Source organism: Vanacampus margaritifer, chromosome 1 (genome assembly GCF_051991255.1).
Source record: "Vanacampus margaritifer isolate UIUO_Vmar chromosome 1, RoL_Vmar_1.0, whole genome shotgun sequence".
NCBI lineage: Eukaryota > Metazoa > Chordata > Actinopteri > Syngnathiformes > Syngnathidae > Vanacampus > Vanacampus margaritifer.
Genome location: NC_135432.1, coordinates 8,750,400 through 8,769,554, shown reverse-complemented (window position 1 = coordinate 8,769,554; position 19,155 = coordinate 8,750,400). Strand labels below are relative to the sequence as shown.

Sequence of the window (19,155 nt, the reverse complement as noted above, 5' to 3'; positions counted from 1 at the left end):
TTTTTGCTGATATACTGTAGGCTATAAATGGGTGTCGCACATTTTTAGGTTTATCCTGAAATGTCGCTTGAAAGCCAAATCTCGAACTTCTTATGTAGGACAAAATATTTGGGGTTTAAATGTAATAACAACTCTTAAAATGAAACTTGCAGCTGCACATAAGTGTGTAAAGTGGTAATTCAAGTACAGTACAAAATGACCAATATTACCCCCCCAAATTCATTACAATAAAAACTGCTGCTCTACGGTTCATACAGGTCTGTTTTTTTTCCCTGACTATCACGTTGTTGCGGGAATGCTTACCATACCACAGGGGTGGACACTTTTGCAATTTGATTTTTAAAACAGATGGGCCAGGTCATTTGCAAAATAAGAGATTTAAATTAAAAAAAAGTGTATTTAATATACATAAATTCAAGTGATTCAAAAAAAACAACTTTTCAATAATTAATATAATTGTATAGTTAAAAAAAAAGAGTGCACATGTAAAATAATTTATTGCATTAAATTGCTTATGTTCATACTTACAATAAATCAGTTTTCCAATAATTTGAGAGAAATGAATAGCAAGATGTTAAAAAAAAATAACTAAGTTTTAACTAAGCAATTTTTGGGTCAATGAATGCAACAAATATTGCAGAACTCTTGTACACGTCTCATTTCCATTGTGCCACACTCGGATGGCTCTCTTGTCCATTTATTTCTGGGGGGGGGAAAAAAAGAGTTGGATGTGCGTTCCCTTTCTCTCGCAGGTGCTCCTTCCACCTGCTCTCCCATCCGTCCGTCCATCCGTCCATCGGTCTCAGTACGATATGACGCAGCTCATTTCGTCGGCCAGCTGCTCCTCAAAGCGAGAAACGGACTGGCCGGCCCCGCGGGCGATCAGATCGGCGGCGGCGCTCTCCATCTCGTCCAGGCTCATGTGACAAGCTTGGGCGATTTCCCGCTTGGCAAAATTCACAAACTTGGGGTCCTTGGCGTAGATGCCCAGACCCTCCGAAATCAGGATCTGAAGAAGAGGGGACATTTCCACGATTGTATGTGACGATGCAGATGCAGATGAAGAAAATTGCGACTCACCGACTCCACCAGACTGTCCGCGCTGCCTTTATCCACGTATCCCTGGTTGGCGGGCGGCACCCTTAAGCTGCCGTAGGCCCCGGTCTGCCCCGAGTACCAGCCGGGTCGGCTTCCCGTGGGGAGGCTGGCCGTTCCGTCGCTCCACAGCGGCTGATTGGTGCCTGTGGTTTCGTCCACCAGGATCATGGGGGTGTAGATCAGCTTGCCCCTGCGCCCCGACGGGGCGATGGACCCGGGACCGGGAGTGTTGCCGGCCGCCACGTTGTTGGCCCACGAGACGGACGAGTTCGACGACACGCTACTGGGCCGGGAGTCCAGGGTATGCAGTGTCTGGCGCGGGCGGCAGAGCGACGCCGTTCAAGCGGGTGAACGGTGTGTGTGCGTGAACGCGCGTGCAGGTGCGCGCCCTCTTTTCTTACCTGCAGGCGAGACCTGGACGGGGACGTGTTGCCTCGGTAGTTCCCTGGGATGGGAAGATCGTCCCCGCTGCTCTGTGGCCTCAAACACTGGAAGTTGAAGGAAGGCCTGCGACCTAAAACAACAAGCAGGGTAGCGGATTCAGTGATTATGTTTATGAATGAATTAAAATCTTTACAAAAATGCATAAAATCGGCACATATCGGACAATTTATGTCTATTCATTTTTACAACAGAGTGATTTGAGTCACAAGTGTGTTTTGATGCCTCCATACATAGTACAATGTTCCCTCATTTTTCACTGGGGTTAGGTTAAAAAAAAATGCCCGCAATAAATGAAATCCGCAAAATAGTAAGTTTTATGTTTTAAATTTATTATAAATGTTTTAAGGCTCTAAAACACCTCACCACACAGTTGATACGCTTTTCTCATTGAGGTATTTACATTTGATCACATTTCTCTCTTTAAACATTCTCAATGTTCAAACCTTCATAAATTCTACAAAACAGGTACATTACTGTAAAAAAATGAATACATGCAAAATATATTTTTTTTCAAACGCAAAACAGAGAGGCCACCACTTTATAGCGAGGGATCGCTGTACTGTATTATATTTGTCTGTATTATACTGCCCCCAGGTGGCTAAGGCGGGCATTTCAAATAAATGTGGTAAAAAACATTCAATTCTTTCTTAACCATTGAATTATGTCATTACATACAATACAGTTTTCCACAGAAGTCTTTTTCTTTAAAAAAAAAAAAAATCTGATATATATTTCTTTTACCTTATTCACTGCCATTGACGGCTATAGACGTCATAAATTCATTTAAACTATTTCTATTAGTTTAACATTTTTTTTCCACTTTTGTTAACAAGAGTATGAAAACCTAGAATTTTTTTTTGTACATTTAGAGCAGATATAAAATTTGTGATTAATCATGAGTTAACTAGTGTAGTAATGCGATTAATTACGATTCAAAATTTTAATCACCTGACACCCGTAATTTTTAATAATAATATTATTATTTTTTAATAAATACAATAATTGTATTAATTTTTTTCCAATTTTTAATTTAAAAAAAGAAAGAAAAGATTATTAAAAATGAGGGGCGTCAGGCGATTACCATTTGTAATCGTAATGAATCGCATGACTTCACTAGTTAACTCACGATTAATCACAAATTTAATATCTGTTCTAATACAATTTAAAAAATCTAGGTTTTCATACTCTTGTTAACAAAAGTGGGGAAAAATGTTAAACTAATAGAAATAGTTCAAATTCATTTTTGACGTCTATAGCCATCAATGGCAGTGGATGAGTCAAAGAGGTTTAAATGCACTCTTCTCATCCTGTATTAACACTTTGAGCGCGGAAATCCTAACGAGGGGTCGACAGCAATTGCCCGTCAACCATGTTTTGGCGGCAAAAAGGCTTGGACAGCTCTGGCTTGATGATTTGATCATTAAGCTGGAGCAAAAACAAAACAAAAACAACTTTAACTATTGCCAGCAGATGGCAGCATTGCATCTCTTTGCGTATCAAAGCAAACAACACGGCGGATCTCAAGAATACAAAAAAGAGAACATATTATACGAATTAAAAATAGAAGCAATGACATCAAAAATCAAATTTTCATTGTTGTTTCGGTATTTTATAGAAGAAAACGAGTCATCACATGCTTGAGGCATCACTAAAGCAAAAAAATGATTAGCATATTAAAAGTCACCGTTGCCTTAAAATACATTTTCACAAAAAAGGTCAGTTAGAATCCTCAAAACCGGCTGGCACTCAAGAGGTTCGAATTTTTCAAAAATGGAAGCCATTAAAAGAGTGTCACAAAGTGTGGCAAAAATATGAAGGGGCTCACCTTTGGGTATGGAAGGCAGCAGCCTCCTCCTGACAAACTGCGCGCCGCCGCCGTTGCCGCCGCCATTGCCGCCGCCATTGCCGCCGCCATTGTAGTCGTTGGTGGCGTAACCTCCGCTCACAGCGCTGCCGTTGCCGATGCTGCTGCCGTTGCCGTAAGTCGAGTATCCGTTGCCGTTATATGCGTAAGGCTCGGCGGCGACATTCCCTCCTCCGTTCACGGCGTTTCCGTTGTAACCGTTAGCGTCGCACGACATCTCGCCAACGCTGCTGGCTCGATCGAGGCTTTGCCCGTTAAATTCTGGCTCGGGTGGTAAAGGGGACGCCGACTCAGGATACGCGTACCTACAAGATCGCAACATTAAAAACAATGAGAAGAAAAACTTGCTAAAAGTCTACAATGATTCTCAAAGTGTGATCAGGGAAACCACTAGTGGCTCATGGGCTCCCTCTAGTGGCGATATACAGTTTGTAATCATTGACGGCATAATAAATGAATGATTGAAAAATCAAGCACAATGGTATATGATAGCAAGTATAAAGTATTAACGTTAATTATTATTAACATTAAGTCATATCATATCATATCATAAAACCATAACCAATTGTGACCAAATTTCATGTGGACATCTCTTCTTAAGCTCATTTCATCCTAAAATATCAGAACAATCGTTACAACATTTTGGATTATATGGACGTTTTCCTGTCAATAGTGACTTTCTTTACCGGTCTTCAAATGTGAGATTTGCAGAATCTCCCTCGGCGTGAGCAATTTGCTCAGCTACTCTAGGCGCCGTCGCCTCCTGGCCAATCAACTCGGTTGTGTCTGGAGGAGGAGGAGGAGGAAGATCGCTGATGGAATCCGCCCTGCAAACGCAAACAAGGAGCTAGTTCAGACACCACCTTATACTTTAGGGTTGTTTCTAGGGGTGGGAATTCTTTGAATGTCTCACAATTCGATTCGATTCCGATTTTTGGGTCCGAAATTCGATTCAGACTCGATTTTCGATTCAGAACGATTTCCGATTCAAAATGATTTGATTGACCATGATTTTTGCTTCAATTTATAGATGTTCAAGGAATCGTAATGATCTACTCCAGTCTGACTCGCTAATGCTAATTAGAGCGCTACTTGCGGCACTTTTATCACTCAAAAGAATGGCTCCACGCTGCAAAAAAAAACAACTTTTATTGGAATAACTTGATGGTGACTTTTTCCTTCTACTCTCTAATGTGACTACAACTTAACAGTGTATCAGACCGCATGGAACCACACTGCCCCTAAGTGGCCAAATCGGGTACAGCATGAACAGCGCTCCCTATAAAGGCACACACAAACAAATGGAAGACAGTATAAAATAAAATCGATTCTGAATCGTACTAAATGAGAATTGCGATTCTTATGAGAATCGATTTTCAAACTCTGCGGACGACGCCGTAATGTAAAAAATTAATAATTAGAGAGAAGAAGAGAAGTTGTTTTATAATGTCAAGGATGGATTATTTACGATGGCAGCACACAACATCCCTAGAGTGGATGAGATTGTGTTTGCTGTAATGTCTTCATTTTGTGGATCCAATCAATGATGTCATTGATTGATCGGCAAATTATGACATTACAGTTGATCGCCAAATTTGCATAAAATTAATAATATCTGTCGACCCGATATAGCCGATCAGATCTGTGTAAAAATTTAAATTGCAGTTGCAATATTGAGGTGAAAATATGCAATTAGATTATTTTTTGAAATTGGTGAGTCCCATTTTTTCATAAAGTACAATAACAGTAAAAACTTTTTTGGGGGGCGGGAGAGGCACTAGAAGAGATTAATGTAGCACTAAGGAACTTTTCAACCTTAAAACTAGTAGAATGGTAGGGAGTCTGTATCATTTTTGCTGGCACTGAGCAACTTTGAGGAGGATGGTAGGAACACTGCCACACAAAAAACTACACTTCCCCCTTTCCCCATTCGTTACAAAGACGGAAGTCAATTTGAATGTCGACGCACGATAACTGTTTTCCTGGCAGAAGCTTCGAAATAACTGAAAAGTCGTGTCTGAGGAGACAAAAAAGGAAAATGAAAAGAATCTCACCTGCTGGGCAAAGCGTCCGACCTCCCCGGCTGCTCTGTGACGACGGCGTCACCCATGCTTGTCACCTGCTGCGTGATCACGTCTGGGCCGGCCTCCGCTTCCATCGCCACGGCAACGGTCTGCTGCACCAGCGTCTCTATGGGCGGCATGGGCGTGGCGGCGGGCGTGGCGGTGACCGAAGTTCCGGGCTCGCTGTCGAATATGTCGTCCGCGCCCTCCTCCTCTTCCAGGTCGCACGCCATCGCCAGGCGCATTTCTGGAGCGAGGTCTTGCAGCGTCCGCAGACCTTGCTGGGGACACAGGTGCGGCAACATTTCCCAGCGCAGCTATTAATAGCCCATGTGGTTGTAGTAAATTTCTTTTTCAATTTGCTTGTATTCCTTCACATTTATTATTGCACGTAATTGCCAAAAGGTGAGTTTAATGATTTACTCCATTTGTGTCAAACACTAGACCACGTGACGTGACGTGTTTGTCACCTATGTGTGATGTTACGTCCGTTTGTGCTAGCATGCTATTTAGTAGGGGTGTGCCCCAAAAAAAAATTTGATTTTCATGAGAAACGCGATTCTCATTTAGTACGATTCAGAATCGATTTTAAACGTCCCAAAATCGATTTTATTCCAATTTAAATTTTATACTGTCTTGCCTTTGTTTGTGTGTGCCTTTATTTGGAGCGCTGTTCATGTTGTACCCGGTTTTGCCACTTAGGGGCAGTGTAGTTCCACACGGTCTAATACACTTTTAAGTTGTAGCCACATTAGAGAGTAGAAGGAAAAAATCACGATCAAGTTATTCCAATAAAAATTGTTTTTTTTTTTGCAGTGTGGAGCCGTTCTTTTGAGTGATAAAAGTGCCGCGAGTAGCGCGCTAATTAGCATTAGCATTAGCGAGTCAGACTGGAGTAGATCATTACGATTCCTTGAACATCTATAAATTGAAGCAAAAATCATTGTCAATCAAATCATTTTGAATCAAAAAATCGCTCTCAACCGAAAATCGATTCTGAATCGAATCGCAGGCCCAAAAATCGGAATCGAATCGGGAGACATTCAAAGATTCCCACCCCTACTATTTAGGCTAATGTGTTAGCTAATGCTAACAATGAGCCTCATGTTCAAAGTGGTTTGTCTGTGTTGAATTCTTTTAACTACTGAATACAGTTGTATATGTAACATGGGTTCATGATGATGTAGGCGACATGCGTGTTGTTGATATTTTGATGATTATTCTGTGACCATGGAATACCAGTCTCCGTTTTCAGTTCTTCAGATCTTGTGGCATCTATTGTGACGTCAATTATTTTCACATTTTTGCTATTTGTGGCAGGGCTCGTTACCAATCCCCTGAAAATCGAGGGAATTCACTGTATAATAATTTAACGAGAGAGTTGAGTCCATAAAATTTGTTTGACTTCATAGGCTGTAGATAGTTTGGAGATGTTGAAGAAAAAATATGCATCAGTTATTACGCTGAAGTATGTAAATTAAAAAACAAAAATCTGGCATTGCAAACCCCCAAACACTGCACAAGTTTTTGAAAAGATTAGGAAAAGATCTACAGTTACCTGAAGAGAGGCGGCTTTGTCCTTCTTTTTAGATTTGCGTTCCCTCTCTTTTCTCTTGCGGTATTTTTTGAAATAGTCCTGAATCAGGAAGCTGGCATAAAACTTGCCACAAGTCACCTCGTCCCCTAAGAATGAAAAGGAGAGTTTGTCAAGCAAGTAAGACTTTTACATTTCATTTGATTCGTCTGCAGCCTGGCTTGAAAAATCTACAATGCTAACTGTCATACTTGAAAGTACCTCTAGGGGGAGGGATGATTTCATCTAAGAGCTTGGGCTTGGTTCGTTTCCACAGTTTCTTGATGATGAGTTTGAGCTCTTCATTCTCCTTATCGATGGGCCCTGAAGAAGGTGCAAGAAACATCTTTTCAACATTCAACGTTCAAATAAGACAACACATAATGAGCATTTGGTAGCCGGGCCTTCAGCGGAGACGTATGGAGGACAAAAAACGGCCAAATTAAAAATAAATAAATGAGTAAAAAAATAAAACGGATATAAAAAATATATATAAATGAAAAATTTAATACAAAAAATAAATCTATACAACTATAAATATATATACATAAAAATAAATATATATACATAAAAAAAAAAATATATATATATATATATATCATTAAAAGTAAAAATAAATACAAAAATTAAAATACAAGATTTTAAAAATAAAATTAAAATAAATGTGGAAATAAAGACAAAAATAAATATATAAATATAATTAAATATCAATCAATAAGTAAAAATGCTCTGCTCTAACATTTATTTATTTCATGCTGCAGACGCCTTGTCAGCACAAAATGGTATTCAAATGAGGGGGCGGTCCTAAGCGTCTCTTGGGTTGGATGGACGCCGCCGTTGCAAACTGCCTTTTAATGGTCGAGTGAGCGGGTCGGTGAACAAGGTCAAAGTCTCGCGGGCTTGCATGGAGAGATCCAGCAATGAACGACTATCTTGTCCGCTATCACCGCAATTCATTCATTTATTTTTAATGATGGCAGTTTTGGTCCTCCATAGAGACGTCTTATATGTCACTACTATCACGTCACAGTTATGTTAAAAAAAAATAAAAATAAAAAATAAAAAATAGGTGCCCCGTAAATCATCTGGAGCAGTTCACAATCAAATGTAATACCATAACAAACGACAAAAATATGAAAAATGCAAGTAACTTTGGAGTCAGCCAGTCCTCTTTCACACACATCTCTGGAACATGCAAGAGGGAGCATGTTAACCCCGACACTGGCCACCGTTTGAAAGTTCATTCTAAGATTCTGTTCTTGTTACTGTTTGGTGCAGAGAACGACTTTGAACCTTCAGTCTTGATCTTGAGGGACGTCCGCACCAGAGCAAAGAGAGTCGCGTTGAAAGTGACCGTCCCATCTGGGTGCAGCGGCACGTTCATCGAAACCAGCCTCTGAGAGGAAGAGCGCACAAAAGAAACCCGGATTCAGCTCACCCCTCAAATATGATCATAATATAACTGACCTTGCAAGCAACACGGTGAGGACAAAGTTTCCCAAAACCAAGAGGGGGCTGAATTCTCCGCAGCATCGTGATGACGTCGATGTGCTTAATGCGGCCGCTGTGACGCAACGAAAAAACACGCGTCAGCATAAAGACCAGACGGCAAACCGACGCGAGGAGATAACGAGTCTTTACGTGGCCTCTGGATCGTAGTCGGACCAAACTCTCTTGAACTCGTCCAGGTGGTGCGTCCCCAGTACGGTCCAGTCTCTCGTCAGGTACTCAAAGTTGTCCATGATGACGGCGATGAACAAATTGATAATCTGGACGGAGAGAATGGGAACGGACATTATATACATACATTTGTAAATATCATGTTGGAATGTGAGTGAGCCTTTTTTTATTAATTTTTTTACAACTTCTCGGTACCAGTAAATGCCTATATAATGTGAAAAAAAAAATCTTTCTTTTTACTAGGGCCACATATAAATATATATATTTTTAGAGGGCAAAATTAAGAGAGATAAAACTCGGAAATTTGCCACTTTATAAACTTTACGAGAGAAAAAAAATAAAAAATAAAATACACGTAGCGTACTACTAGACTGTTTGTGCCAATATTTTCGGTCGGGCTTCCAAATAAGGAGCTAGCAATTGCTTTAGCATAAATTCTCTCTCTCTATCTATCTCTATATATATAAGCATTTAAGTTAATTTGTTAAAATGTATATTTACTTGTACATTTATGTTTGCAGAATTATTATTTACACGTTCATACATTTTGGTATTTTTTTGTACAAGTATCTTAGTTGATGTGTCGAATCTGCTGCTCTTCGTCATTCACTAGCATTTACCTATTGTATGCTAGCATCTGATTGGTTCGTGTTAGTCAGCTGATAGGGGATCAGGAAGTGTTGTCCCTCTGGCTGCGGTGAATGAGTTACGTTTTAATTTAAGGATCCGTCTCCATCCTGCTTTTTCATTTTATAAACAGTGTACCATTAACCACCAATGAATCCTCACATGGTTAGACTATAGCTACGCGATTTTTTTCTCGCAAATCTGCCACTATATAAAGTTTTTTTTTTCTCGTAATATTGCCCCCGCCCTCTAAAAAAATATATTTATACGTGGCCCTAATACGCTGTCGGAAAAGACAGAGGAACAATTTTTGCATATTAATCACAGGAAATTACATTAAAATTAATGTACTAAACAATTTCAAGTTAGGTCAACAGATTGTTGGAGTAACGTGCTAGGTAGCCTCCCTCACTCACCAGGTAAGCACAGAGCATGAAGAAGCTGATGAAATAGATGTAAGATAAATTGCTCCCGCAAGAGTACTCTTCTCCGGGCTCGGTGTCCGACTCGGGGTCGCAACGTCTGCCGGGCAGCGCGGCCAACATGATCTCCTGCCATTGCTCTCCCGTTGCACACCTGCTCCAAAAATACATGAAGTTTTTCCACTTCAAACTACAGGTGCAACCATTCATCATGTTCATTTCATTTCTATTATTTATTTCATTCATGTATGTTTGTGCATTTTCTGCACTGTCAATTTTAAATAATGCCCCTGCTTTAAAAAAAAAAAAAGCATGGAAATTAAAATTGTTTTTAATCCAATTCATTAACTGAGAAAATGTGCAGATTAAGTGATTGTCAAAATAATCATTAGTTGCAGCCCAACTAGTAATCCTAGACATGAATCCGTATCTATGAAGCAGGCCTCAGTTTCAAAATCACTGGGGAGTCTTGTGTGATATTGCTTAATTGTGTATTTGGTTTTGTTTCATCATTAAACAATACCAAATAAACAACAATCATCAGTTCATAAACAGTCCACGACTTTGCAATACATTTCAATAAAAAATAGCTGATTAATGGACTCATTAATGGAATAATCAAAACAATAATCAATACTAGAAATATCTCACAGTGACAGCCCTAATTGTGCGCCACCATGCTATTCATTAGCCTGTCTATGTTGTTTGTTAGCATTAAGCTAAATTGACTTTCCTATGCAAAGCTATGAGGATGTTTTCAATACTCGAGTAATTCTTTGTTTTGTGTTTGACTAAACTGAAAGCATCTTAAAAATAATTCATTATCAAACAATTGCTTGCTATCTTGTTGAGTCAAAGCCGAAAACTCATCAAGAAGACAGCTCGTATCTTCAAAACCTGCACATCTGTTTGCTCGCATCTTCAAGCTAACAGCTAGCTAGCTAGCATAATTGAAAAATCGTGCAGCCAAAGGAAGCCTGACCTGAATAAGACCAAAACAGCCATGAAGAAGGTCTGAAAGTTGCAGTTTCTGTTGATATGCGTGTCGTCGTCCACAGCCACTTTGCCAAACGACTGCAGAGCGTCAAGCCATCGTCAGCCGGTCCCCGTAAATGCGGCGGTCGTGCGAAGGGCTCATCGACTCACCTGCATGCCGATGACGGCGTAGATGAAGAAGATCATCGCGATGAGCAGACCAACGTAAGGTAAAGCCTGAGCAGGGAAACGTCAAAAGCACATTCACAACGCAGAACTTGGCACCATGACCAGACGTTCTACCTGATTTCATCCAACCTGGAGGGACTTGACAAAAGTCCAGAGGAGGGTTCGAATGCCTTCTCCTTTACTGAGCAGTTTGACCAATCGCAAGACTCGAAACAAGCGGAAGAATGTGATGGAAACTTTGCCGCTTTCGCCTTTTCCCTGCCGACAAAAAAAATGTCAAACAAGGCTGGAACAAGAGAAGACGTATTTTCGCAACTTACCTCGCCGTGACCTCCTCCTCCCTGGAGCCGCGTTTCAGAGGGGCCGCAATCAATGAAGAGAGACAGACAAACCTCTTTTAGTGAAGAGAAACCATACGCATGCTCTACCGGGCCAAGTTTGGATTAGTTCTTAAATTCATTTATTTATCCTTATTTGTTATTTGGGTTGTCCAGTAACCAAAGTGCCGGTGGTTCGAAAACCCTGGCTGAGACAGTCCACTGTCAAAATTTCTTTATGCAAGACACCGAATCCTAAATTGCATCCAGGTCGGCAATGTAAACGAGAAACTGTTCCAAATCACCACCCCAAAAAATCTGAAAACTTTAACCAAGTTTATTTTCAGTGTGAAACTTGGTGTACTTGTTGATAGTGACGGCACAACAATAAATCTCTAATTTTAGGTCAATCGGAGGAGGGATTTGTAAGCTACGGCCCACCGAATTTGGATATTTTTTGGCAAAAAGGGGCGTGGCCGCCTTCCTTAGAACCCTTCTATCTAAGGTTGTTCCAATATGATCGACATGATCAAAAATCAGGTCCAGCCATGTGATTTTCAGCTGATTAGTATCGTATTTTTAAAGTTAAAAATAACATATTTTAGTCCTTTACTTGATTGAACCGCAGTCAGATAAGAAGGTATCTATCATCTTGGGATACCTTTCTTCAAATACTGTATTTAAAAGAATAAAAAAAAAATAATTGGATGTGGTCCTTTTTCTTCTACATTACATTGCATTGCAAAGGTATTGTATCAGGACTCGGTATTGGCACATACTCAAAATCAAGTGACTTGGGTGCAAAAAAATTTGATTGACACATCCCTACTTATATCATAGCATTTGAAGTATTGAAATGTACCTTGTGGCTCACGTGACCTTACAATTTTTTCATGAAATCTAATCTCTCACACGTTCTCTAAAACATAAAAGTTTGAGAGACAGACTTACGCTAAACTCTGAGACTGCGATGTCCAAAACGCTCCCCACCACAATTAATGCGTCGAAGGAATTCCACGGATCGATAAAATAATGCTGCGGAGCAAGACACGGCACGGGTGAGAGTCAAAACCGCTTGAGATGTTGCACCGGTGAAGGGCTGAAAGCTCACGTGAACCCGCAGAGCCAGCAGCTTGACGATCATCTCGATGGTGAAGACCACCGTGAAGATCATGTTGAGGATGTCCATCACCGACGTGAACAGCTTGGACTGCTCGTAATGCTGAACGGGCACAGCAAAACTCCCGTTAGCGCAACCGCGCCAACAACCACAGCGCTCAATTGTCAACACTAAGGAATGCATGCTTTCAAAAAATTAATATAACAAATCAACAGTGTGACTTTCAGTAGTGTGGGGGTGAGTGAAGAAAAAATTATGAATGTTTTAGAAGTTTGTATGAGAGCGTTTTAGTATTGTATGTGAGAGTATTTCAGTGTGTGAGACAATTACAGCTTAGGTGTGATTGAGGGGAAACAAATCAGTAGAATGTGAGAGTGTTATAGAAGTGTGTATGAAAGTTACAGACATTTGTGTGAGAGCATTTAAGTTGTGTGTAAAGGCATTCAGTAGATCACGGTGTGTGAGAGCATTTCAAAGGTGTATGAGTGAAAAAACAGGATTGCATGAGAGCCTTTTAGCAGTGTGCGTGTGATTCAGTAGTATGTGACAGGGTTTTATAGTCGTGAGAGATCATTTTAGTCACGTGAGAGCATTTCAGTAATGTAGATGAATGAAAAAAATGTGTGTGAGAGTTATCAGTAGTGTGTATGATAGTTCTATAGAATGTGAGAGCCTTTTAGTAGTGTGCATGAAAGTGTTTCAGTAGTGACTGAGATAGTGTTTCAGAAGTTATTGTGAGAGCATTTGGGTTGTGTGTAAGTGCATTACAGTTTGTGTGTGAGTGGGGGGGTCAATAGAGCTCTCATTCTACTGAATTTTTGTAATGATACTAGCATGAGAACATTTAAGTGGTGAATGAGTGAAAAAAAAAAACAGTATTGTGTGAGAGCATTTTAGCATTGTGTATGTGTGGGTGTGTTTCAGTAGAATGTGAGAGGGTTTTAATAGTTTTGAGAAAGCATTAGTCATTTGAGAGCATTTTTTTTATCTAGATGGTGTGAGAGAGCATTTCTGTAAAAAAAAAAAAAACACAAACGTGTATGAGTGTTTCAGTAGTGTATATAAGAAAAAGAAAAAAAACAGTAGCGTGTATGAAAGCATTCCAGTTGTACATGTGAGCAAAACAAAATTCACTAATGTGTGAGAGCATTTTCACAGTATGTCTGAGAGGTAATGGCGGCCCGTAGCCGAGCGCGAGTACCTGCACGGCCAACGTGAGCGTGTTGCCCAGAATCAGCACAAACATGACGTACTCAAACTGGCTGGAGTTGATAATCCTCCAGAATTTGAGCTGGGAGGGATTTTTGGGGATGTAAATCTTGATGGGCTGAGCTTTCAGAGCGTAGTACACACACTGACGCTGAAAAACACACAAACACAAACCATTGACACCTAGTCCTTCAGTAATTGGACTATTTTGATTTTTTTTTTTTAAACAAATGGTCAACATTTTGGTCGGCTTTTATTTTAAAGTTGCTAATAGTAGCGAATGGTGATGATGTTGACAACACCTGTTACCAGCGCTCGCGGCTAATGGCTAGCAGCTAGCCGCTAAGCCAGTAAGTGCCCAATATAGGCCGGCAAGATCCAGCTGAATACTTTTCAACTGCAGTTTAATAGTTGATGATGACTGCACACTTTTGATGACAGTCTAACACAGTTGCGGTTTATTCTACGCCTGTTTTTAACAAACCAGATTACTCAATTGTGCTGTTTTAGCCTGAAAAATCGCTATTAGACTTAAAGGTCCCATCGTATGAAAATGCACTTTAGTGGGGTTTTCTATCAATAATATGCATCCCAGAAAAAAGTCCATCCGTGACTTCTTTAGCTTTCTCGTCTTTTCTAAAATGTGTGCTTCAAACGGGCAGATTAAAGTGCACTCGACCCAGCCCCCTCGGGTTAGTGGCACCGCCTCTGGTAAAGGTTTGTCACGCCCACTGAAATTCACAAAGCTGGCTGCTTTCTCTGGAGAAGGGAAACATTGATCAGGAAAAAGTGGTTGCTTCCTTCGTCCCAAGTCTTTGAGAAGGCAGTGGATTAATTTTTTTGCCAAATGTGTAAAAGACATGTCTGTATTTTTCTTTTCTTCTGCTCCCATGGCCAGTCGTTTCCATTCGCAACATTAGCACATGGCTACCATGACAGAAATCACTGCCCCTTTGAGAGAGAAGGCGTGGCCTGGTGCAGCTATTTACATAAAAGTGACACACCCCTAAAACAAGCCGTTTTGAACAGAGCGTTTTTTGGCTGATTTAGGGACAGCAGAAATATTAGATCCAAAGTCAATTTTGACGAATGCATGTCACAGACATGTCTTTTACACAATACTATTTTAGTATTATGAAAAGTTGAATAATATGAAACATTTAAGTAAAAAAAAAAAGGTTGAGTATGTAAAAATGAAAAGCATTTTTTAAATTAAGTGCAATGTGTAATTCATTTGTCTACACTTTTTTTTTTATCCGAATACTCGCTTATTCTACAGAATTTTCTGTAGGATATCTGAATACCAAAATATTCAAAAGCTGCAGCTCCAATGTACTCAATACTTAAAATCAACAGTAAAAATTTATTTTTTAGAACTTTTTAAAATTTCCGTTTTAGAGTAATATTTACCATTGGAAGAGAGTAAAATAAAGGAAAAAAAGTCACTCAAGGGTGGAGGAACGAACTCACGTCCTTCAGCTTGGGAGACAGCCGATCTACTCCCTGAGCAGTCTCCCAAGCTGAAGCTTGTGAGTTTGTTCCTCCAGCCTTGAGTGACTTTTATTTGATTTTTTCCAATTCTTTATTTTACTCTCTTTCTAGTGTAATTCTTAGCCTACTCTAAAACTGAGTCTATTTGGTCCTTATCAAAATAGAGTCTTTTTTTTCTTCAGATTTACTTTACAGAATTTACTGTGTACTTTTGTAGCAACCAACCTGGTTTTTGTTGAGTTCGCAGTTCTTGAATTCCGCCTCTCCTTGTTCCCGGAAGGTGATAATGACAAAGCCCACGAAAATGTTCATCATGAAGAAGGCGATGATGATGATGTAGATGATGAAAAAGATGGAGATTTCCACTCGGTAGTTGTAAATGGGCCCGTGGTTGATGGCGTTGGCGTCCACCGAGCGGTAAAGGAGCCTTCAAGGCAGGAGGAGACCGATGAAACCCCACAACGTTGCTATGTGAGCTAGCGCCGCGGTGACTTACAGCGGCCAGCCTTCGAACGTGGACACGGTGAAGAGTGCCAGCATGCCCATCAGCACGTTGTCAAAGTTGAAATCGCTGTTTTCCCAGATCCGCTCCTTCACCATGGGATGGTTCATATCGCCGTCTTTATACACCACAAAGGTTCCCCTGCAAGGACGCAACATGTGGCTCAAGTACTTTCAGACTGAATATTGACAAATGCCAGTCTAGGAAAAGTGCTATATAAAGAAAGTTTGATTTGATTTGAAAGACAAGATGAAACTAACTTGCACTCATCAGGCGTGTGTTTGGCTTCGTCCGTGCAGCTGTAGAACCTTCCCTGAAACATTGAGACGCGTAACAATGAACACGATGATCTCCTTCAGGTAAGGCGAGCTAAATGCGGAGAACCTTGAAGAGCTGCACTCCGATACAGGCGAACATGAACTGGAGGAGCGTGGTGACGATCAAGATGTTGCCGATGGTGCGGATGGCCACAAACACGCACTGAACCACGTTCTTGAGAGCGCAAAACAAAACACAACACAGACTGCTTGTGAACCTCCCCGGCCACAAAATTAGGAACACCTGAGCAATTGCACGGCAGCAAATACAAGAGCTGTATCAAGTCATTGACCTTCTAATTTCACAAACAACTCAAGTACAGCGATGCCTTGAGACACGAGTTTAACTAGTTCCATTACCACACTCGTAACCCAAAACACTTGCGTCTCAAATCATCGTTCCCCATTGAAATGAATAGAAATGCCATTCATTCATTACAGCCTTTTTTGTTTGTTTTTTTATTAAGGAAAAAGAGCAATTTGTATTAACTCATTCACTGCCATTGACGTCTATAAACGTCAAAAATTCATTTGAACTATTTCTATTAATTTAACTTTTTTTTCCCACTTTTTTTAACAAGAGTATGAAACCCTAGAATTTTTTTATTGTACATTTAGAACAGATATGAAATGTGTGATTAATCTAACTAGTGAAGTCATGTGATTCATTACAATTTAAAACTTTAATTGCTTGACGCCCCGAATTTTTAATCTTTTCTTCATTGACTGCCATTGATAACTATAAACGTCAAAAAATAATTTTAACTATTTCTATTAGATAAGAAATTTGTGATTTATCGTGAGTTAACTAGTGAAGTCATGCGATTAATTACAATAAAAAAAATTAATCGCCTCTTGCCCCTAATTTTTAATATATATATATTTTTATGTATTTATGGCAGTGAATGAGTTAATGTAATGTATAAAAACAAAGTAATAACACAATTAAATAGAATGTAAATAATTACCAGTAAACAGTTTGTGCATCAAGATCTATTGTTGCAGTCCAATTCATTGTGCTGTTCCTTCTGATGTGCCCACTTTGGCCACCAGGAGGCAGTATAGGCTACCCAAACAAATAAGAATTGTACTTCAACTACTAATTTAAGTCATTTAGTAAGATGCTGTGAGATTCATCCTCTTTAGTTGATGTTGAAGAATAAATGCCTGTGAACATTGTTAAATTATATGCCTACACTGTTTGTATTCAAATATTTTTCAGTTTGTTTTTAAAACTGACTATCAATGCTAACCATTAGCATCAGCAAGTCAATGGCATTTTTCATTGTTTCATTGTTTCATTGTTGTTTGATTGTTTAAATTACACAATGTGTAATTCTTTGTTTTATTTTTAATTTCATAGTAAACCTCAGCTGGGAGTTTGAAGTCTCTTTTTTTGAGGAATTGTTGTTATTATTATTATTATTATTATTATTAAGTGTTGCTGCCATACAGCGCTTGCATTTTGAATTTGCGCTCGCAAGTCACTCGCAAAAAAATTGTCTGACATACAAGTTGTATCTTAAGAAACTCAGGAGTGAGTCACTCGTATCTCAAGGCAGCACTTTCCAAAACTAAATCGAAACATAGTGAAATGTGAAATGAAAAGAAGCCACTTACTTTGAGTCCCTTAGCTCTGTTGATAGCACGGAGAGGTCTGAGCACTCGGAGAACTCTGAGAATCTTCACCACAGAAATAGCGCTGGAACTGCGGGCAAAGACAGATTTGGAGAATGTTAAACGAGATTTAAAGCAAGTTTCCGGCAAAGCGTCTTGTAGGATGGATGAGCTCACTGAAGAAAGAAGGAAGTGAGCGACACGCCGACCACCAGCAAGTCCAGCAGGTTGAAGGCGTTTCTGCAGAAGGATCCGGTGTGCAGGAACGCGCCGTACACAGTCATCTAGACACGACAGTATTCAAATCATTTTGTGTTTTTTTTTTTTTTTCCATTGTTGAGCCGAAGGTAGTCTCACTCGCATGCTAATGTTGCTAAAGTTACGCAAAAGCTTGCATCCCTTGTTAGTAGTTACAGAAACACTCAAATTGACTCCATGTAGTTCAGGTGACACAGAGCGTCCTGTTTTTCAAAAGCTATTTATACATGATATTTACTATTCTTAACTTCTTTAACTCATCCACACGTCAAAAATTCATTTAACTATTTATTTTACTTAATTTTTTTCCCCATTTTTATTAACAAGAATGAAAGCCTAGAATTTTTTTCGTACATTTAGAACAGATATAAAATTTGTGATTAATCGTGAGTTGACTAGTGAAGTCATGTGATTAATTACGATTACAAATTTTAATCACCTGATGCCCCTAATTTTTAATAATCTTTTCTTTCTTTTTTTTAATAACCTTTTATTTTCTTATTTTTAAAGAAAAGATTATTAAAAATTAGGGGCGTCAGACGATTAATTTTTTTTTTATCGTAATTAATCTTAATTAACATTTTTTCCATTTTTGTTAACAAGAGTATGAAAGCCTAGATTTTTTTTCGTACATTTAGAACAGATATTAAATCTGTGATTAATCGTGAGTTAACTAGTGAAGTCATGCGATTCATTACGATTACAAATTTTAATCACCTGATGCCCCTAATTTTTAATAATCTTTTCTTTATTAATTTTTTTAATAACCTTTTTTTTTTTTGAAGAAATGATTATTAAAAATTAGGGGCGTCAGGCGATTACAATTTTTAATCGTAATTAACATTTTTTTAATTTTTGTTAACAAGAGTATGAAAGCCTAGATTTTTTTTTGTACATTTAGAACAGATATTACATTTGTGATTAATCGTGAGTTAACTAGTGAAGTCATGCGATTAATTACGATTACAAATTTTAATCACCTGATGCCCCTTTTCTTTACTTATTTTTTTAATAACCTTTTTTTTTTAAGAAAAGATTATTAAAAATTAGGGGCGTCAAGAGATTACAAATTTTAATCGTAATTAATCGCATGACTGCACCAGTTCCCATTAATCACAAATTTTATATCTGTTCTAATACAATAAAAAAAAAATCTAGGTATTCATACTCTTGTTTACAAAAGTGTGAAAAATGTTAAACTAATAGAAATGTTTCAAAATAACTTTTGACGTCTGTAGCCGTCGATGGCAGTGAATGAGTTAAGAGTGAGCCACGACTTTGTGATAACGTGAGGACCACCCTTACCTTGAGCACAATCTCAACTGTGAAGACTGATGTGAAAACATAATCGGCGTAACCCAGCACCTGAGGAGGACAATGCCAGCATCA

General features: G+C 39.2%; 1 protein-coding gene across 1 annotated transcript in view; it reads right to left on the bottom strand.

The window, feature by feature from the left end:
* Positions 1–478: 478 nt before the first annotated feature.
* Positions 479–19,155, bottom strand: part of cacna1fa (calcium channel, voltage-dependent, L type, alpha 1F subunit a) — a 36,225-nt gene continuing 17,548 nt past the window's right edge. Inside the window, exons 22-47 of the mRNA XM_077569579.1 lie at positions 19,072–19,131; positions 17,686–17,792; positions 17,512–17,599; positions 15,959–16,066; positions 15,835–15,887; positions 15,569–15,715; positions 15,298–15,499; positions 13,574–13,732; positions 12,364–12,474; positions 12,204–12,287; positions 11,256–11,276; positions 11,065–11,193; positions 10,918–10,983; positions 10,754–10,845; positions 9,766–9,925; positions 8,684–8,811; positions 8,510–8,606; positions 8,336–8,438; positions 7,265–7,366; positions 7,028–7,152; positions 5,461–5,750; positions 4,093–4,233; positions 3,368–3,711; positions 1,500–1,612; positions 1,081–1,410; positions 479–1,009 (exon numbers count right to left, since the gene is read on the bottom strand). Coding sequence (XP_077425705.1) covers positions 803–1,009; positions 1,081–1,410; positions 1,500–1,612; positions 3,368–3,711; positions 4,093–4,233; positions 5,461–5,750; positions 7,028–7,152; positions 7,265–7,366; positions 8,336–8,438; positions 8,510–8,606; positions 8,684–8,811; positions 9,766–9,925; positions 10,754–10,845; positions 10,918–10,983; positions 11,065–11,193; positions 11,256–11,276; positions 12,204–12,287; positions 12,364–12,474; positions 13,574–13,732; positions 15,298–15,499; positions 15,569–15,715; positions 15,835–15,887; positions 15,959–16,066; positions 17,512–17,599; positions 17,686–17,792; positions 19,072–19,131 — 3,567 coding nt within the window. The 3' untranslated portion in view covers positions 479–802. The remainder of the gene's footprint in view (positions 1,010–1,080; positions 1,411–1,499; positions 1,613–3,367; positions 3,712–4,092; positions 4,234–5,460; positions 5,751–7,027; positions 7,153–7,264; positions 7,367–8,335; positions 8,439–8,509; positions 8,607–8,683; positions 8,812–9,765; positions 9,926–10,753; positions 10,846–10,917; positions 10,984–11,064; positions 11,194–11,255; positions 11,277–12,203; positions 12,288–12,363; positions 12,475–13,573; positions 13,733–15,297; positions 15,500–15,568; positions 15,716–15,834; positions 15,888–15,958; positions 16,067–17,511; positions 17,600–17,685; positions 17,793–19,071; positions 19,132–19,155) is intronic.